The 18244-nt window shown below is 36.4% G+C and overlaps 2 protein-coding genes across 2 annotated transcripts in view; both read left to right on the top strand.

The window, feature by feature from the left end:
* The first annotated feature begins 2850 nt into the window (after positions 1-2850).
* LOC107086666 (taste receptor type 1 member 1-like) lies at positions 2851-9563 on the top strand. The gene is made up of 6 exons (XM_015377757.1): positions 2851-3032; positions 3159-3456; positions 3577-4302; positions 7563-7769; positions 8001-8121; positions 8635-9563. Exons 1-6 carry the CDS (start codon positions 2851-2853, stop codon positions 9561-9563), a joined length of 2463 nt encoding a protein of 820 aa, XP_015233243.1.
* Positions 9564-13579: 4016 nt separating this feature from the next.
* The window catches only part of LOC107086648 (taste receptor type 1 member 1-like), a 6616-nt gene continuing 1951 nt past the window's right edge, over positions 13580-18244 (top strand). Inside the window, 6 exon segments of the mRNA XM_015377738.1 lie at positions 13580-13603; positions 13894-14028; positions 14269-14579; positions 15888-16185; positions 16349-17071; positions 17935-18141. Of these exon segments, the coding sequence (XP_015233224.1) occupies positions 13580-13603; positions 13894-14028; positions 14269-14579; positions 15888-16185; positions 16349-17071; positions 17935-18141 (1698 nt within the window).

Below are 18244 nucleotides of genomic sequence, written 5' to 3' on the forward strand. Positions count from 1 at the left end.
AATAGTTGCCAAACAAGTGTGTGACCTTTAACACCATAATTAACTTTTTGAAGAGTTTCAGTCTGGCTTAAGAGCTCATTATAGCACTGACAAAGCTCTGGTGAAAGTCACTAATGATATTCTCATGGCCTCAGACAATGGCCCTGTAGCTCTACTTGGCCTGTTAGAGCTTGGTGCTGCCTTTGACACAGTCAATCATAATATTATTTTAGAAAGGCTTGAAGACTTGTAGAATTAAGGGAACTCCACTAAGCTGGTTTAAATCTTATTTATTTGACAGAATTCAGTTTGTTCACTTTAATGCTCCAGAGTTACCTGTAAGGTACTATATGGATTTGTGCTGGGGTCATTTCTGTTTAATATGTACATGCTCCCAGTTGCTAGAATTATTAGACAACATGGGATTCATTAATTTCCACTGTTATGCTGATGATATTGAGCTATATCTGTCTATAAATACAAATTAAGCTAACCCATTACATAGACTACAGGCATGTCTTGAAGACATAAAATCCTGGCTGACTCTTAACTTTGTGCTTCTGAATATAGACAGAACAGAATTTATTGTTTTTGGACCAATTTCTTTGAAAAATAAGTTTATCAGTCTGTCACTTCATTTTGATTGGATTAAATTGATCACAGATAATAAAATATAGAATCTTGGTGTTATTTTTAATCAGGACCCCTCATTGAAATCCCATATCAAAGAGGTATCTAGAATTTCCTTCTACCATCTCCGCAATATTGTGAAAACCCCTGCAAACATCCCGTCCAGGTTTTGATGCTGAGAAACTAGACTATGTATTTATTACTTCAATGCTGGACTATTGTTATTCACTTTTAGGAAATCCACAAACAGTAGTTAAAAGCCATCATCCAAAATGCTGCAGCCAGATTTTTGATGAAAATGAAAAAGAGAAATTGTATTTCTCCTATTCAAGCTTCTCTTTATTGGCTTCCTGTTAAATCCAGAATAGAATAGATATATAGCCTTGAATGGCCAAGCTCTGTCTTCTATCAGAGATAAGATTGTACTGTACCTTATGTTTCTAACAGAGCATTTCACTCTCAATTTGCAGGCTTTCTAGTGGTTCCTAGAATTTCTTCAAGCAGAATGGAAGGCAGTTTTTTTAGTTATCAGGCTCCTCTCCTGTGGAACCAACTGCCAGTTTTAGTCCGTGAGGCAGACACCCTGTTTACTTTTTAGGCTAGGCTTAAAGCTTTCCTTTTTGATAAAACTTACATATAGCCTTAGACTGCTGGAGAACATAGGGACCCCTTTCCATCATTCTGCATCATTCCAGCTCCATTCTCCCAGTCTGCAGTTCTTTTTTGTTCAACCTCTAACCTTATGCTCTCTGCTTTTTCTCATTATAGTAGCTTTGTTCCTGATTGCCTGTGACACCATCCCGAAGAGAAATATCAGCTGTGCTGCTGCCATCAACCCCTTTGTTTATAGATGTTGGAGCTTGGCCTGTTTTTCTGTGTAGTTCTGTTTCTCTTACTGTGACTAACTGTATGTGCTCTCTTTCATCCTCGGGCATGGGAGCTAGCTTGGAGCTCATCTGCCTGAGTGTTTGTTTCCTGCACAGAGCTGCCTGTGGAGCTGGTTGCTTTTTGCTTCTTTCTGTATGTCTGTTCCTTGTTCTTTGAACACCAGTTCTGCCTCGGCAGATGGCCGCTCAAACTGAGCCTAGTTCTTCTGGAGGTTTCTTCCTGTTAAAAGGGAGCTTTCCTCTCCACTTTCATTATAAGCATGCTTGGTGTGAGGGATGGCTTGTGAGTCAGTGAGTTGATGCAATCAGCTTGTGTTGTTTAGATTGAAAAATTACAACCAATCTGACTGAATTATCTGGTTGAATTGTCTGTGCTTGAAGTGCTTTGAGATTACATGTTTTATGAATGAGCATGATATAAACAAATTGAATTGAATTGAATAGATTTTATGAAATGCCCCTGTCACACCATGATGATTTAGACCAACATATGCCTGAAGTATGGAAAATCTTGCAAAAACGCTGGCATACGTTGCATAAGTTATGGGTATGTTTTGTATGAGTTAGGAGCGCACTAAAGCAGGCTGGCACACCTCGACTTACAGCAAGTATGTGTGGTAATTTTGAGCATGCTCAAAATTTCCCGATGTATGCTGGCATATGCTCATATGTGGGGCATAAATTACACCTAAGTTATTTGATAATTGACACACCACTTTTTACAACCAAGTATCAGTTTTGTATAGTCTACCATAAAGTTTTTTTTTTTTTTTATTAAAGCACATTTAGGAAGGAATTTTGGATGATCAAGAAAAACTAAAACTATTGCAGTATTAGTAGGATTATGGTTGCAGGAGGATGATAGTTGATACATGCAGTCATGAGAATGAATTGTGTATAAAATCATCCTTTTTTGAAAGAAGTAATTTATTCTTGTGCCCTCAGCTCATATACAGTGTTTGGAACCCTGCACTTAAAACAAAGGAAATGTTTTTTTCAACTCCTTGCTTTGTGCTGTAATGTTAGTGTACTTACTAAGATTTCGTAATTATTTATTTTTGAGCAGGCAAACTATGCCTAATGTGGACAACTTCTAAATGATACAATTGTTTTCTCTGTTGTGTGAAAATATTCTCAATTTTATTGTTTTTGTAAAGGCATTGAACCCATGTGCACTAAGAAATTACAAGAGTGGTTTCAATGCTTTTGCATGCTACTTTGTAAATTACCTCTTAACCACTTCTCGGTATGAATTTTATTACCACCAGCATGGAAATGAATAGGTTTCACCATCAAAAGTGTCTCTAGAACCCTTTGACAGTTCCTCTCAGACTAGTAAACACTAATTGCAAGAATGTCACATTTTCTTCCTGCTTTGTGGGTTCTGGGATTTTTCGTCCATGGCATCACAAAATCCACACTGAGACCCTCAGAATTTCATTTGAAAGGAGATTATTTACTTGGTGGACTTTTTGACATCCATTATGTGAGCTCATCTCGTTATCAGCGCAGACCTGAAGCCATTGATTGTTCCCGGTGAGTCACTTGAATTAATCTATAAAGTTGCTGCTGGAAACTCCAACTCTTACAATAAAGTTAGTGGGCTTTAAAAATTAAATCTGTAGTAGTAATGCAATGTTGTATTCCCATTACTTTTTTTAGTGAAATTTTCCTTCTTCCAAATTACCGGAGGTTTCAGTTGATGAGATTCACGGTTGAGGAAATAAATAATTCCACCACCTTGCTGCCAAATATTAGCCTTGGTTATGAGATTTTTGATATCTGTTTAGACACACTTAGCCTACCAGGGATCTTTAAACTCATCTCAGTGAATGGCTCCATCCAGCCATGGCCTGACCCATCAAAGAATCGCTCCAAAATAGTGGCTCTGGTTGGTCCTTTTACAAGCACACAGAGCATGACTGTTGCTCCACTTTTTATGATGGATCACACTCCTATGGTAAATATGTTGTGTTTTGCATTTCTTGAACCTAGTTATTAGCATTTATCTTCCATTTTTTTTTTTATTTTCATATCCTAATGTTACATTCAGAAATGATTGTTTATGCACTCCTGGCAGGTCAGTTATGGATCCTCTGCTTCAGTTTTTTCCGAAAAACTCAAATACCCCTCATTTTTCCGAACCGTGCACCCCAACAAAGACACTATAAATGTCATTGTCGCAATTTTCCAACACTTCAACTGGCGCTGGGTTGCTTTCCTGTACAGCAATAATGACTTTGGCATCGACGGCCTGGAGAGGTTCATCGAGAGGATAAAAAACACTGACATCTGCCTGGCATATACCAAGGCCCTCAGTGAAAACACAGATCTCTCACAAATCCTCAAACAAATAGATGCAGATAACATACATGTAATTGTTGTTTTTGCACCAAAAATATATGCTGAAGCTGTCATTAAAACTGCAATTCAGCTAAAGGTGACCAACAAAGTGTGGATAGCAGATGATGGATGGTCTTTAAACAAAGTTCTTCAAAAAATGGAAGGAATCAAACATATTGGAACTGTGCTTGGAGTGGCTCAGCCTCTAGTAACAATTCCTGGTTTTCATGATTTTATCAATTTTACTCAAGGTCAGGTACCTAAAGCAGACTCTGAGCAGCAGACCTTTTGTAATCAGGTTTGCAACTGCAGAAATTTGACTGCTGGAGATATTCTTGCAGCAGATCCCTCATTCTCTTTCCCGGTTTATTCTGCTGTGCATGCTGTTGCTCATGCCTTACACAACATCCTAGAATGTGGAACTGGCAGATGCAATGACAATATATCCGTCCAACCACTGATGGTGAGTACAAATCAGTCTTTTTTTCATTTACTCACACATGTTGATGCATAGTACTGTATATAATAATTAAGTTTGAATAAAAATGAATAATTATTAGGTTTAATACATGGAAATCTAACAGCTTAGACATTGTTATAGTTTTGCATTATGTCCACCTGAAATTACAATGCTGTGCAAAAACCTAAAAGTTATACAGCTATACATCTTCTTATGCATGGCCACAGGAAGTGGGGCTGCTGGGGCTGTCGCAGCCTTCCTTAGTGGCGAGAGAGAGATTTTAAATGTACTAAAAATACTTGCACAATTTAAAAACAAAACAAATGATTTGAGGTTTTTTTTTTATTTACTGTTACGTGTATTCACATTTTAATTTAATTATTTTAAGGACTGATCAACACAAGTTCACGGAAGTTACGTTCTAGGCTACATCAAGCAAGCTAGTGGTCTTGAAAAGGCTCTTTACTATTATCTATCATTAGATGTTTCTTGTGTGAATTTGTATTTTATTTTATTTTTTTAGAATTCAACTTTATTGTCATTACATTGTCAAGAACAAAGCAACGAAATTCACTCTCTACATTTAACCTATCCCCTGGGCTCCCCTTTTCAGTGCCTGGGGAGCAGTGTGGGGTTAAGGGTCTTGCTCAGGAATTTAGAATTCACGCTGTGGGGATCGAACCGCGTACTTACAACCAGGGTCCGATACCACACCCACCTGCTGGCTAATCCAAACCCAACCTGATTTAAAATATTTATAAATTATGCATATTCTCCGACGACAGTGTTTAACGTCCCTTCCACCACTTCTCCTTTTAAGCTAGTAAAGCTTTCCAGAGCGTCCGGCACCAGGCAGCAAGTGATGCAAATTAGCCAATGAGCTGTGTTAAGTCAGGGCTGCTGCTACTGCTGCTGCTAGCGACTTTTGGACACAGCAGGCAAAGCTGTGGCAAGCTGGGAGTTAGATAAGATAGAGATAGATAGAGAAAGTGTTAACTGCTGCAAGAAGCGCTGTGCACGGATGAAAGAAAAGTGAAATGGTGTACTCAAAGATGACCCTGCTCATTTTGAGTATGTTTGGCTCAACCTACTGCTGTGAAGCAGGATTCTCCACCATGAAGACACTGAAAAATAAATATCAATCCAGGCTCATGAATGAGCACCTTAATATGTACTTCAGTATGAATTTGTCGGCATTCAAACCCAGGTTTAAAATCCTCATAGGACAGCCTAAAGCCGAACTTCTCTCATCAAGCCATACAAAAGAAAAGGAGGAAAAAAAGGTCAGTTCAAAGATGTGTCAAAGATGTGGGTCAGGAAATCACTGACAACTGAAAACATTTTCGCATCTTTGTCTTGGTCACACTACAGCAACCTGGAGAGCTGCTGGTTTTATGTAGATGGAGGCTCACCCTCCTAGTCGCATTCCAAGTTAGATGCAAATCAATCACTCATTCTGGTGCGTCATCAAAGTTTATTGGTTGTTTTCAGTCAAGGATAGGCAATACTGGCCCACGTGATCCACTGCAGAACCAACACCCCTGATGTGATTTGCTACTTGGCCGTCTGAATCATGATGAGACTGCTTATGGAACTTATTTGTAGGGAGTTTCAATACAGGGTTATATACAGTAAAGAAAATAAGCATTTGACCTCCCTATGATTTTGCAAGTACTCGCATAAAACATGTAGGGGTCCAATTTCATTTTAGTTTCATGTCAACTGTGAGACCAATAATCTATTAAATAATTAAATAATTTATTTGCATGTTACTGCTGCAAATAAGTATTTGAACTTAAGTTAATATTTGTTGTTAATATTTTGATTATATCTCTCACAGTTGACATATACCTAAGAAGAAAATTTCACACCCCTCCATGAATTATAAATGGGAGAACTTTCACGATCGCAGGATGTTCAATTGCTTATTTTCCTTATTGTATTCTTGGGAACTAATACTGAAATCCTTCCCTGTTTAGTGTTGGCTTTTCTCTTTAGACAAAAAGAGAAGTATATTTCTCTTGTTTTGATTCTATGATGTGCTACTCAGAGCACTACTTGGTGGACTGAACTGCATAGAAAAGCCACACAAGCTTTACTATAGCCTAGGTGTTCTAAGTAAAACCCAGTAAAATTCAAGCAAAAAACTAAATAAATGAATAAGATGATTAGTTACTTGAAAAACATTTGGGAACACTTGAGTTTTTAGCTGCTTTTTAAAAGTGTCAACTGGTTTATTATATATCTGTCTGTGGGATGAACCAGCTTTTGTCTGAGAGTTTTTAAGGTTTTTAAATTCACTGATATGTTGTATTTGGAGAAATGTATCCTTAGTTTCTCAGAAACTCTTAATACATAAGGGGTGAGATATATTTTTAATCATTGTTCTCTCCTTGTGTCTCCCCTGTATGATTCTGGTAAACCTCATTGTTGAGAATTTCATCATCCTCAGTGTGCATAGCACAGTTCAGTAAGGGCAACATGTTTGTGTTAGCATCCTCTCTGGTAAACTCTATGTTTCTGTCCACTGAGTTAATGTGGTTTGTGAATGCCTCATTTTCTTGAAATTTTGACCCAAGAGTCATCCATGTATATAATCCAGTGAGTTAGTTATGTTCCCTTTTAAGTACTGAGTCATCTGATCTCTGTAAATATTTGTGAAACTGGAGGCCCCATGGCAAACCCATCTTTTTTTAGAGAAGTGTCTCTGTACTTGAAATACATAGGGTTCAGAGACAGAGATCGAACAGGTCATACATCTGGGTTGCTGTTAAATTGCTCCTGGCTTCTTGATATTCATCATGTTTCAGTTTCGTTCCATCAGTGTTCACTGCCTCCAAAATACAAATGTAGGTTAAAAGAGAGATAACATAGTGCCAGACTCAAAGGTTGGACTTTAAAAATAGAGTCTGTGGAGGTTTGGATGCGGTGTGGAGTGTTTCCACCCAGTGAGCCAGAATTGTTGTAAGATTTTATACTATGTTGTGTGTGACAACACTGTAAAAACAGCTGCGCTCAAACAGAATTCTCTAGTGTAAGCCACCAGCAGTGACAAAGACTCCTGGATATTTGTTGAAAGGTTTTCAGAAAAACTGAACAAAAGTTTGGCTGCATCCAATTTAAGTCTTTTTCTTTGTTTGTTTTTTTTTGTTTTTTTGTTGTTTTTTTTGCTGCAATGACCTGGATGACTGATATTTTGCACAGAAACTTACAAAGTTCCCTAGGAATGTTTTATGATTAAAATTCTTTGTTGTACAATTTAGATGCTAGATGAACTCAAGAAGTCCAATTTCACGTTGTTAAACCAGAGTGTTCAATTTAATAAGAATGGAGACCCCCGATTTGGACAGCTTTCAATAGTTTTCTGGAACCAAAGTGGAGATGCTCAGGAGGTTGGCTTTTACCATTTTAGCCCATCTCCAACTTTCTTCATCAATGACACCCTAATTCAGTGGCACACAGACGGGGAGGTAAGTCTGCTTTTCATTGTAGTACACTCAACAACATAAACTATGTGGGTGCTGAGTATTCTATATGTGCGATGACAATATATTTTGGTCCTGTGCATGTTGAATGCTGCATTTCTGTGTATTTATTAAATCTCAAATGTTGAAAATCTGTTCTCTCATCCTGCTATCATAGACGATCTTCTCAGTGCCATCTTTGCATTCTTTGTTTTGCTAATGACGTATTTTGTGCAGGTACCGATCGCATTATGTTCCCCAGAATGTCCAACTGGATATGCAAAAAAACTAATTGGAATCCATGAATGTTGCTTCAGGTGTGAAATGTGTCCAAATGAAACTTACTTAAACATTACAGGTAAATGATTGAAATTTTAAGAATTACATCTGTCTACTGATTGTCCTAAATGTTTAATACCCCTGGCAGATTTCAGTTTAAAGAAATCTAACAGGTTATATTTGCCAGGGATATAAATACATTTGAGTTTTACTGTAATTACATACCACTTTATTTAATCATAGTTTATAAACTGCACAAGGAATGGGCTGAATTGTAAACATATTTACTATTTGCCCTAATGTTACATATGGTATAAATTGAATATTTTCCTGAAAGTACATACAAGACAAATTAAACTGACTTTGTTAAATTCTGATGTGATATGGTCACCGTTATTATACTGTATAACGGCATTAATGTAGCTATACAGAATGATCCTATAACCAGAAAGCTGCAGAAACCTACCAGAATACAAGTCTTCACTCAGTGAACTTGATTTTTTTTTCATACAAGCTTTGTTTTGCATAGATAAGATTTTAACCTGTCTTAAACATTATAATTATATTTAATTTTGTCTACACTGTAAAACAGATGATCCCTACAACTGCATCAACTGTAAGGAGACAGAGTGGTCTCCAGCAGGAAGTGCATTATGTCACCCACGACTGGTGGAGTATGTACCGTTCACAGACAGCAGGGCAATACTGTTGATGGTCGGAACCTTGATCTTGGTGGGTCTTATTCTAGCTGTATCATTTCTCTTTGCCATCAACTACAACACACCTGTTGTCAGATCTGCTGGAGGACCAATGTGCTTCCTGATTTTAGGCTGCCTCACTCTCTGTTGTCCCAGTGTGTTCTTTTACTTTGGTAGGCCTACTAATGCTTCCTGTTACTTGAGGTATTTCCCATTCCTTTTGTTCTACACTGTTTGTCTTGCATGTTTTGTTGTACGATCTTTTCAGATTGTTTGCATTTTTAAAATAGCTGCAAAGTTCCCGAAACTCCAAAGCTGGTGGATAAAATATCATGCCCAGTGGCTGTTGATCAATGGGACATTCTTGATTCAAGCCTTGTTGGTTCTTCTTAGTTTTTCTTTTTATCCTCCCAGACCATACAATGAAACATCATGGTATCCAGACCAAATTGTTCTAAGCTGTGACTTAAATCTAACAGCAGCATCTTGTTCTTTTTTTATTCCCTCATTATTATGCTGTCTTTGCTTTAATTTCTCTTACATGGGAAAAGACCTTCCAAAGAATTACAATGAAGCCAAAGCCATAACCTTCTGCCTACTGCTGCTGATCTTCACCTGGATCTTGTTTGTTACTGAATACCTTCTTTACCGAGGAAAATACATCCATACTCTCAATGCTCTGGCAGTTCTTTCAAGTCTTTACTCTTTTTTGCTGTGGTATTTCCTCCCAAAATGTTACATCATGATCTTTCAATCCCATAAAAACACACAGAAGTACTTTCAAGGTCTCATTCAAAATTATACCAAAACAATTTCACAGTAGCTTCAGCTAAAGAAAGGGAGGGGCTGTGGCTCCTGTGCTTCTAATACTATATCAATGGGTTTGGGTGTTTTTCTTTATGTCCATCTTTTTTGTTTATTTGTTTTTTTTTGTTTGTTTGTTTGTTTGTTTGTTTGCTTCTTTTGATATGTATTGCTTTTTGTCTAATTTGAAAAACTGAAGCACTTAAAATTGTGAATATAAATATAAATCGGAAATAATAAAGAAAGATTTTATGACATCGTCAGGAAGTCAAGGCTTGGGCACAAATGAGTTGTACACAGATGTCACCAGGCTGTGTGACCACCATCAGTATTAACTGGTGACAATGAAGATATAATTTCAAAATAGCCACCACAAAGTCTTGATCTCATTCCCAAAGGTGAACCTAAACTAGGCTTATCTCAGTTACACCAGGCTGTCAGGAAGGGACCAAACTAGTCAGAATCTGTGGCAAGCCAAAATATTTGACCCAAGTGAAGCCACTGAAAAGCAATGCCACCACAAATTTATAAAACTTACGTAACCTTGGACTTTGATAAACATAATTATATAATTCTCGAAAAGGTTAATTGGCAATATTCTCATAGTTCAGTATGAACGGCATATGTTTTTAGATACTGTGTAGTGTATTAGCTAAAATTAGTGCTGCAATGTTTTTGTACATGCATGTTCATCGGCATAAATATCAAACACTTCCGAGTTTCTTATTTTAAAATATGGTGATGTAGGATATAGGGATGTAGGAGTTTGCTCTAAAATCGAAGTGCTCCAGAAAACCATAGAGTTAGAGGACTCAGACTAATGTCAAAAAGTTCCTTAAACAAATTCAAAACAGTGATAAGAATAAAGGGAATATAAGAAAAAAAGGACATATTAAAACTACCAGCAAAGTATTACGTTGAGTTGGAGGCTTGGGAGTAAAAGTGAGGTTTTGGGGTCAATTTTGAAAACAAAGAGTATAACTGAGAGTGATTAAACCAATCTGGTGGACATTTGTAATTTTTTTCGATCTTAGATCAAGTCCTTTAACCAACTAAAAGCCCCTGGTAGGCCGGCTATCGAAAACTAAAAGGTCCTGGATGCAATAGTCATGAGAAATCAATCGGGACAGCACAACTGAAATACTTAAAATCAAATTAAAGCATTTGAGAATTAATTTCAATGCTATATTTTATTGCAACCCATTCATTGTACCTGTTAAAAATCAAGATGCTGCATTTTGCAGATCCAAAAGGGAAACGAGGGAAGCCTGACTGGTCCAAAATAGAATTTAATTTTACATCAATGAAGTCTAGAAGTGATACAATGTAAAATATGGATCACAGTTCCTCTGGGTTTTTAGGATAGGGTTACATATAGTTTTAAACTTTTATCTAGCATATTAACTACTTGTTAATAGTCTTAAATGTGTGACTGAATACAGATATCAGGTTTTTATTTATTTTGATTTAAGTTTTTGTGTTCTTTGATCTTAGCCTGCATTTTGTAATAAATTTTGTATTTCTTTGAATAATTCCTTGAAATTATATTTAGTTGCATTTAATACATGTTTTCTTGGTGGGTGTGTCCAATAATTTTATTTTATTTTATTAGATCTAGTTATATATTACTACATATCTTTATAATTTAAAGTCTACGTCAACTTTTTTACATCCAGTTTTGTTATTAATTCCTTTTTAACAAATCCTAGTTGTTTTTGTCTTATGCCAATAAAGGTTTGTTGTGTCCCCTGACATGAGTACATTTGTTTCCCCATTTGCATCACCAGGTTCAGTGTAATGCCCCATTACCAGATTCAGTTCATGTAGTGCAGCAGTGAGTTTAAGCTTTGGAAAGATTTTCATAGGTTTTCCATAAATATCACATGATTTCTCATAAAATGGAAAAAAAAAAATATGGTACAATAAACACCTTCCTTATGAATCAAAGATCCAACATGTCAAAGCAAATTAAAATCATATTGCTCTCAGAAAGAATATATTTTTAGGTGATGTTTAATGGTAATTTGTTTTACAATGAACAAAATGCACCAGGAAAACCATAATCGCTGCTGTTGCACCATTGAATAATAATTTTTGGGAAACCAAAAAGAAGAAATCTATTGATCTTTGAAATTATCTCTCTTATGAATAAACTGCTGAAGAAAAATAAATCTTGTGATGTATGGTTGTTGATTTTCTGTGTTTTAATTCTACTGTTCATTAATTTTTTCCTATTGGACTTTTACTACTTTATTTTTAGAAGTAAGAATTTACTATTTAGAAGCAGCAATGCAAAGAAATATATTTCAAAAGAAAGCTATTGTGACTTTGTTTTGTTTTTTTTGCATTGGTTCAACTTGTGCATCTTTTAATATCTGCATGACCTGTCACCCCTACATTTACAAAAGTATTCTGTAGTATTTTAATGGTTTTAAAGTTTTAGATTTACCACACATTTGTAACTGCTGGAATTAATGTTCCTGCTCATGTGTCTTTTCTCTTCCTTTATAAGTCCCCATCCTTTCCGCCCACATAGGAAAAAGGTGTTCTGCCTTTCCAAGAGCTGCCCAACTGGATTTAAATTTAATGGCTATCAATCACTTTATTCTGTGGCCTGATTGCAAATTTTCATTGAACAAGTTGCCTCACTGGCCTAGTATTTAGTAGTGCAAGGACCATTTGCTAGAGGAGGTGGTTTTCTTAACATAAACCGATTATCCGGTGTAATTTGCATCTTGTTTAAATGCATCTACAAAAATTAGATGGTGCCTTTTCTCAAGGTCTAGATAACAATTCAAAACAACTTATTAAAGTAAACAGATCAAAAAGAAAAATGTATTTCTAATTAAATACTGTACTTCTATCTTCCATACTGAATGCTCTTTGATATTTAAGACTTAATTTGACTCAAAGCAGGCAGGATGTTGTGCCTCCAACTCTTCCTTTAATCTCTGGGACCTTGCTTTACAGTTCAAGCTGTTCTTTAATATAAAAATATAACATTGGACCAGTGAGCAGTAGTGAGATGCAGAATGCAACATTAGTATCTTATGTTTAAGATTAATCTGTGCATAGTATTTCCAGATTTATTGAGTAAAATCTAAACTGACTCCTTTTAAAGCTTCCCCTTTTTTTAATATGTTGCTCAACAACCATTTAAAGGCTGCAGTTATCCCTGTTGCTTAAGAGACTTTTATCACACATTTTTCTTTCAATCAACAGGCCTTAGAGCAACATATAGTGAACAATGCACCTCTATTGCAATTACTTTTTTGTGGTTTACCCTCATTGTGTATGGGGTTAGTCAATCTCCTTAGGACCTTTTTTTAAATTACCAGTAATCCAAAAGTTGCTTTAGACTGAAGGATCATTTAAAGCATTGGTCTTAAACTCACTTGCAACTTCTGGATGTGTGCATCATCCCAGTAGACTCCAATATGAGCTTTTCAGGACAGCTTGACTGCTGTTTTAAGTTAATCAAACTTTTTAGGTGTGCAAGTTAAGGGTGACATCTAAAAGTAGCAGGATACAGGACCTTGATGATTGGAGTTTGAGACTGAGGAAATCTTTAGAGTTGTTCTTGGTTATGCCACACCCTAATTGTTAAATAACCAAGTCACCTTTTTCAGAATTGTTCCTTATTTCTTAAACAGTGAATTTCAGGTTTTGACTATCTTTTAGCCACAGTGATCATTAAATAAAGCCTTAAGTTATTTCCCTCTGTGTGTAAAGGATCTAAAAGGATCAGAAGTCAGTTAAAATAACATGCCATAGGAGATAACATAATACAGAGGTGGTCCTTCACATCACCATCCCAAATCTTATAATTTATAAGTTTCACTTTATGAAATAAGGGGAAATATGCTGAAACATTTTTTTTCAAAAGCTATCTGTATGGAAAAAAGACCCAGACTCAGTTTCTGTAAAGTTTATTTTCAAAAACAAAGTAACATAATGATTCCTCTTTTGTTCTGCTTCTTATCCAATCAAACCTTTTTATTTTATACTTCAGAAACCAGATTTATCAATGCAGACATGGTAAAACACAAAGTGGTGTCTGTACTAAATAAATCATGGCTCTTCATGTAGTCCTGACCCAAATATCTGCAGCAAAATGCATTTTCTAAACGTCAATAAGAAATTGCATCATAGCAGAATTTTGTCATTTGGCCTGATTTAAGAGAAACTTAAATGACATACAACACTCCTAACACACCAAAGACAAATTCTACCCCAATCAAAGATAAAAACAGATTCTTGGTCTGCTTTATTGTAGTATATTAATGATATATTATAGTAAGAGTACGTTGGGACACTCATCACACACCGTTTTTTGGGTCATCTGGTAGCGCCTCGGTCTGAGCTGCATCGTCCTTCATCTCCTGTCTGCAGCTGCACTTCCTTTTACCAGGAGGCTCTTTGGCTACAGGTTTGTTCTGCACAACCTCTACTACTGTAAGTTCCCAGAGTACAACTCTTCCAGCGTAACCGCAAGGTCCACAACTATGTCATTCCCTCTAGGGAAATTCCTGTTCTCCTTTCCTCCAAATATGAAGCCAAAGTAGTATATTGTTGATATACAAAAGTATAGAACTGAATAATTAATTACTGTATTTTTGTTCTGAGTTTTTGGTTAGAAAGTGTTTGTCCAGAACCTCTCGTGACTCTTTTGCATACTGATTTGTGAAAACTCAATCAACCGTTTATAGGTCTGTGTTTGTCAGTTGTCAAGTATTTTCTCATGCGTGGAAAGGAACAACAAAGGTTTGACCAACATCACTTTGTCACAACAAAGTATAAATGGAGGTATTTCTCACTGCAACACACATTAGATGAGGAGGGCTGCCAGAATGCAATACCTTCATTTTGCTTTGGTGTTTCTGTTTGAAAATGGCCTGCATGTTTCATCTCAATGCACGGCTCAAGTCTCAGATTTTTACATGCCTGGGGATTTCTTGATAGGTGGACTTTTTGATATTCATTATGCCCAGGCAGACAATCACCATGTCCGACCCGAAGCACTTGATTGCTCAAGGTGAGTTAAATTTTTGCAGTGGATTATTCATTGGAAAGATGTAGAGAGAATAATGCAAATAAATACTAATTTGGAACTCAAACTTGAACTTAAATAATCTGTCTGGATACACAGTTGTAATCTTCTTTCTGTACGTTGCAAAGATTTGGGAATGGAATGAGAGCGGTGTCCTTCGGCTAAGAACAAAGTGTAATATTTTGATAAGGCTGGAGCCATGGATGACTCCTCCTCTGCAAACCTGTATGATGTCATGATATGAGGATGTGGCACACTAGAGATGTATAAAATGCTTTTCTAACTGGTTATCGGGGCCGACTTCACGAGATAAAAAAGAAATCACTGTGAGCAAATTCTCTGTCTTCAGGTGTATAAAACTCTGCTCACTTCAGAACCAACAACACAGCAAAAAATGCTTCAGGGTCACCTTCCCAACCTGGCAAACCCCAGGTCCAACACGCTCACCTTAAAGATTTCCCCCTTAAGCAAACAACAAAAACATTCAGAATTTAGAAATTAATTCATCCATGTGTTCATGCAGTATAATATTTAAATCTGTCTAAATTTAACCATTGTGTTTGTTTTCTAATGAAATAAAACAAATAAAAACCAGAAACCTTAAGTTATGTCTTGTAATCTAAACACCTACCAGTATACTTTGTACTAAATAAAGAAATAGAGGAAAAAAATATCAAGAAAGTAACCCTTTTTTAATTAGGTCCTTTACACTAACCCCATAACCTGTCATTTGTCAATTATCATTTTTAGTGGACCTGTTGCCGTTCAGTTTAGAATACTTTTGTACGAAATGTTCTTAAAGACCCTTTGGTAGTTTATTAGCCTATATGTTGTCACTACAGTTTGACATCAGTTTATGGCTGCAGTAACTCATCTTGGAAACAGTAAAAATAACTCACACTTGTGATATTTTTTCATTCATCTGGGTTATCTTTGTTCTTACTAAATAGTATTTGAGTATTATTTGGTCCAGGAGCCCTTTAATACTTCAATTATTAATGTTATTTCACTGCATATGGCTGCAATACTGTATGCTCATCCACACTCCCCAGTGGATGCTGGAAATCCAAATGATTGGAACTAATCTCTGTACAGGCTTTGTACTTTGTGGGCCTGGATTATTGATAACTGTTAAAGTGATTTAACAGTGACAGATCAGGATAATACATGTTATATCAGACAAAGATAACTTGAGTAAGCACAAATTGTTTACCACCCAAATCTTACCCCTGGCTTTATTACTCTTGGCAATCTATATATAAATGATCTGACTTTTTGTTTCCTTTTCCTCAGCCAACGTTTTAGTATCTCAAACTATCGGAGGTTTCAGCTGATGAGATTTGCTGTAGAGGAAATCAACAACTCAACGAGCCTGCTTCCAAATGTAACTCTGGGTTACGAGATGTTTGATCACTGCTCAGATACGCGTAGTTTCCCAGGGATTTTAAAACTCCTCTCAGTCAATGGTCAGATCCAGCCTTGGGCTGAACCATACAGAACACTCTCAAAAGTCATAGCCGTGGTCGGACCTTTCACAAGCACTCAGGCCTTGACTGTAGCTCCATTTTTCATGGTGGATCTCATTCCTATGGTACGTATTTATTAAATCACTACTACTCTATACCAAATAAGCATTTCAAATAGCATTTCTGATGAAGAAATAGCAATGAGGCATCATAAAAAGGTTACTGTTCTTTTCTTTTTTTATCTTTAACTAATAAGGATGAATTTTTTCTGCTGCTCTTCTTTGACAGGTTAATTATGGATCCTCATCCTCTGTTTTTTCAAAAAAAGCTAAATTCCCATCATTCCTACGAACAGTCCATCCCAACAGTGATGTTATTGAGGTGATTGTTACCATTTTGAAGCACTTCAAATGGCACTGGGTTGCTTTCCTTTACAATGCTGATGATTTTGGTTATGATGGCCTAAACATATTTAGAAATCAGATTACGGACACAGACATCTGCATTGCATACACAAGAGCGCTCATGACTGGCGAGAATTTTTCTAGAGTTTTTCAACAAATTGAAATGCAGCGCATTCATGTTATCATTGTTTTTACTGCGGAAATGGCTGCTGAAGCTCTGATTAAATCAGCTATAAAATCCAACATCACAAACAAGGTTTGGATTGCAAATGATGCATGGTCTTTGAACAAACGGCTGCTTAAAATGAAAGACATCAGAAATATTGGAACCATACTTGGTGTGGCTCAGCCGCTATTAACTATTCCTGGTTTTGTTGATTTCATCCATTCTATTGAGAGACAAAGTGAGTGTGGCCACAATGGACAGCAGATGCTTTGTAATCAGGTTTGCAACTGTACTGACTGGAGGGCAAAGGATGTTCTCGAGGCCGACCCGTCCTTCTCCTTCCCTGTTTATTCAGCTGTATATGCAATCGCTCATGCTTTGCACCACAGCTTACAGTGTGGAGAAAGTGGATGCAATAACATTACAGTATATCCAAATATGGTAAGTGTATCATTTAGTTATTTATGTTATGTTGCAATCATAAACTGTCATTTATTATGGTTTATCTAGGAAAATGAACAATAAGCAAGTTTTATTTTTTTATTTTTTATTATTATTTTTATTACTAGTTGTTCAAACATATATGGTATTGATATAGACATCAAAGGGCTTTACCAGGGCTTTTTGCAGATGGAAACATCTTTTACATGTAGCTATTGTAAGAAAGCTATAAAAAAAAAAAGAAAAAACTTTGTGAAAAGATCACCTACTAGGAAATTTCAGTTTATCCAGAAAGTAAAAGTTTAGACAGTTTTTCGGTGCTTTTATATTGTACCTGGGAGATTATGCATTTAGGGGACCAGGGAATGGGCTTGGACCATTTTGAGTTATTTCACTGCTATCAGTTACAGGTCCATATTCATTTCATATGAGAAACATCTGAATAGCTTTAAATCAAATTAAGGAACAATAATACCTTTGGTCAACCATTGCACTGCTTAGATACACTCTCATAACAGCAAGCAAGACATGTTTCACTGACTCTGTAAGTATTATTTGATTGATGGTTTGATAATAATTTATACACAGCCTATTCAGAAAATATGTAATGCAAAAGCAAGTTCTGAACTTGCTGCACTTTCAGGATTGATTATTTCTCAGGCTAAACGTCTCTGGGCTCAAACATGCCAACAATCCCAGAGCTAAATCTCCAAGCTGCTGGGAGAGTGTTGTAAAGGCCAAGTCCAAGCTCAAGATTTCATGAGAGCTGAGCAAATTAAGCTTTTCAATACTCTGAAAGGTAGTGGAGAAAAAAAAAATGTATTCTGACAAACCTTTATCTAAACTTTGTTTATCCAATTCAGGTTCTAGCAGAGCTACAGAAGTCCAATTTTACACTGCTAAACCGGACTATTCAGTTTGATAAAAATGGCGATCTCAAGTTCGGACTTTACTTTGTCGTGTTCTGGAACCATGTTGGTGATGCACAACAGATTGGATTTTATAAATTTTACCCAAAAGTCCACTACTACATCGACAGTGAGGAAATCATCTGGTACACAAATGGAGAAGTAAGGAGTCTCTGATGTGGATGGATGGATGGATGGATGGATGGATGGATGGATGGATGGATGGATGGATGGATGGATGGATGGATGGATGGATGGATGGATG

The sequence above is a fragment of the Cyprinodon variegatus genome, unplaced genomic scaffold (assembly GCF_000732505.1).
Source record: "Cyprinodon variegatus isolate N-32 unplaced genomic scaffold, C_variegatus-1.0 Scaffold158, whole genome shotgun sequence".
Classification (NCBI taxonomy): Eukaryota; Metazoa; Chordata; class Actinopteri; order Cyprinodontiformes; family Cyprinodontidae; genus Cyprinodon; species Cyprinodon variegatus.

Excerpts from the sequence above, each read along its gene's own strand:
- LOC107086666 (XM_015377757.1), top strand. The coding sequence starts at position 2,851 with ATGTCACATTTTCTTCCTGCTTTGTGGGTTCTGGGATTTTTCGTCCAT. Across the intron at positions 3,457-3,576 it reads TGATGGATCACACTCCTATG|GTCAGTTATGGATCCTCTGC; the intron begins GTAAATATGTTG and ends CACTCCTGGCAG. Across the intron at positions 8,122-8,634 it reads AACTTACTTAAACATTACAG|ATGATCCCTACAACTGCATC; the intron begins GTAAATGATTGA and ends ACTGTAAAACAG.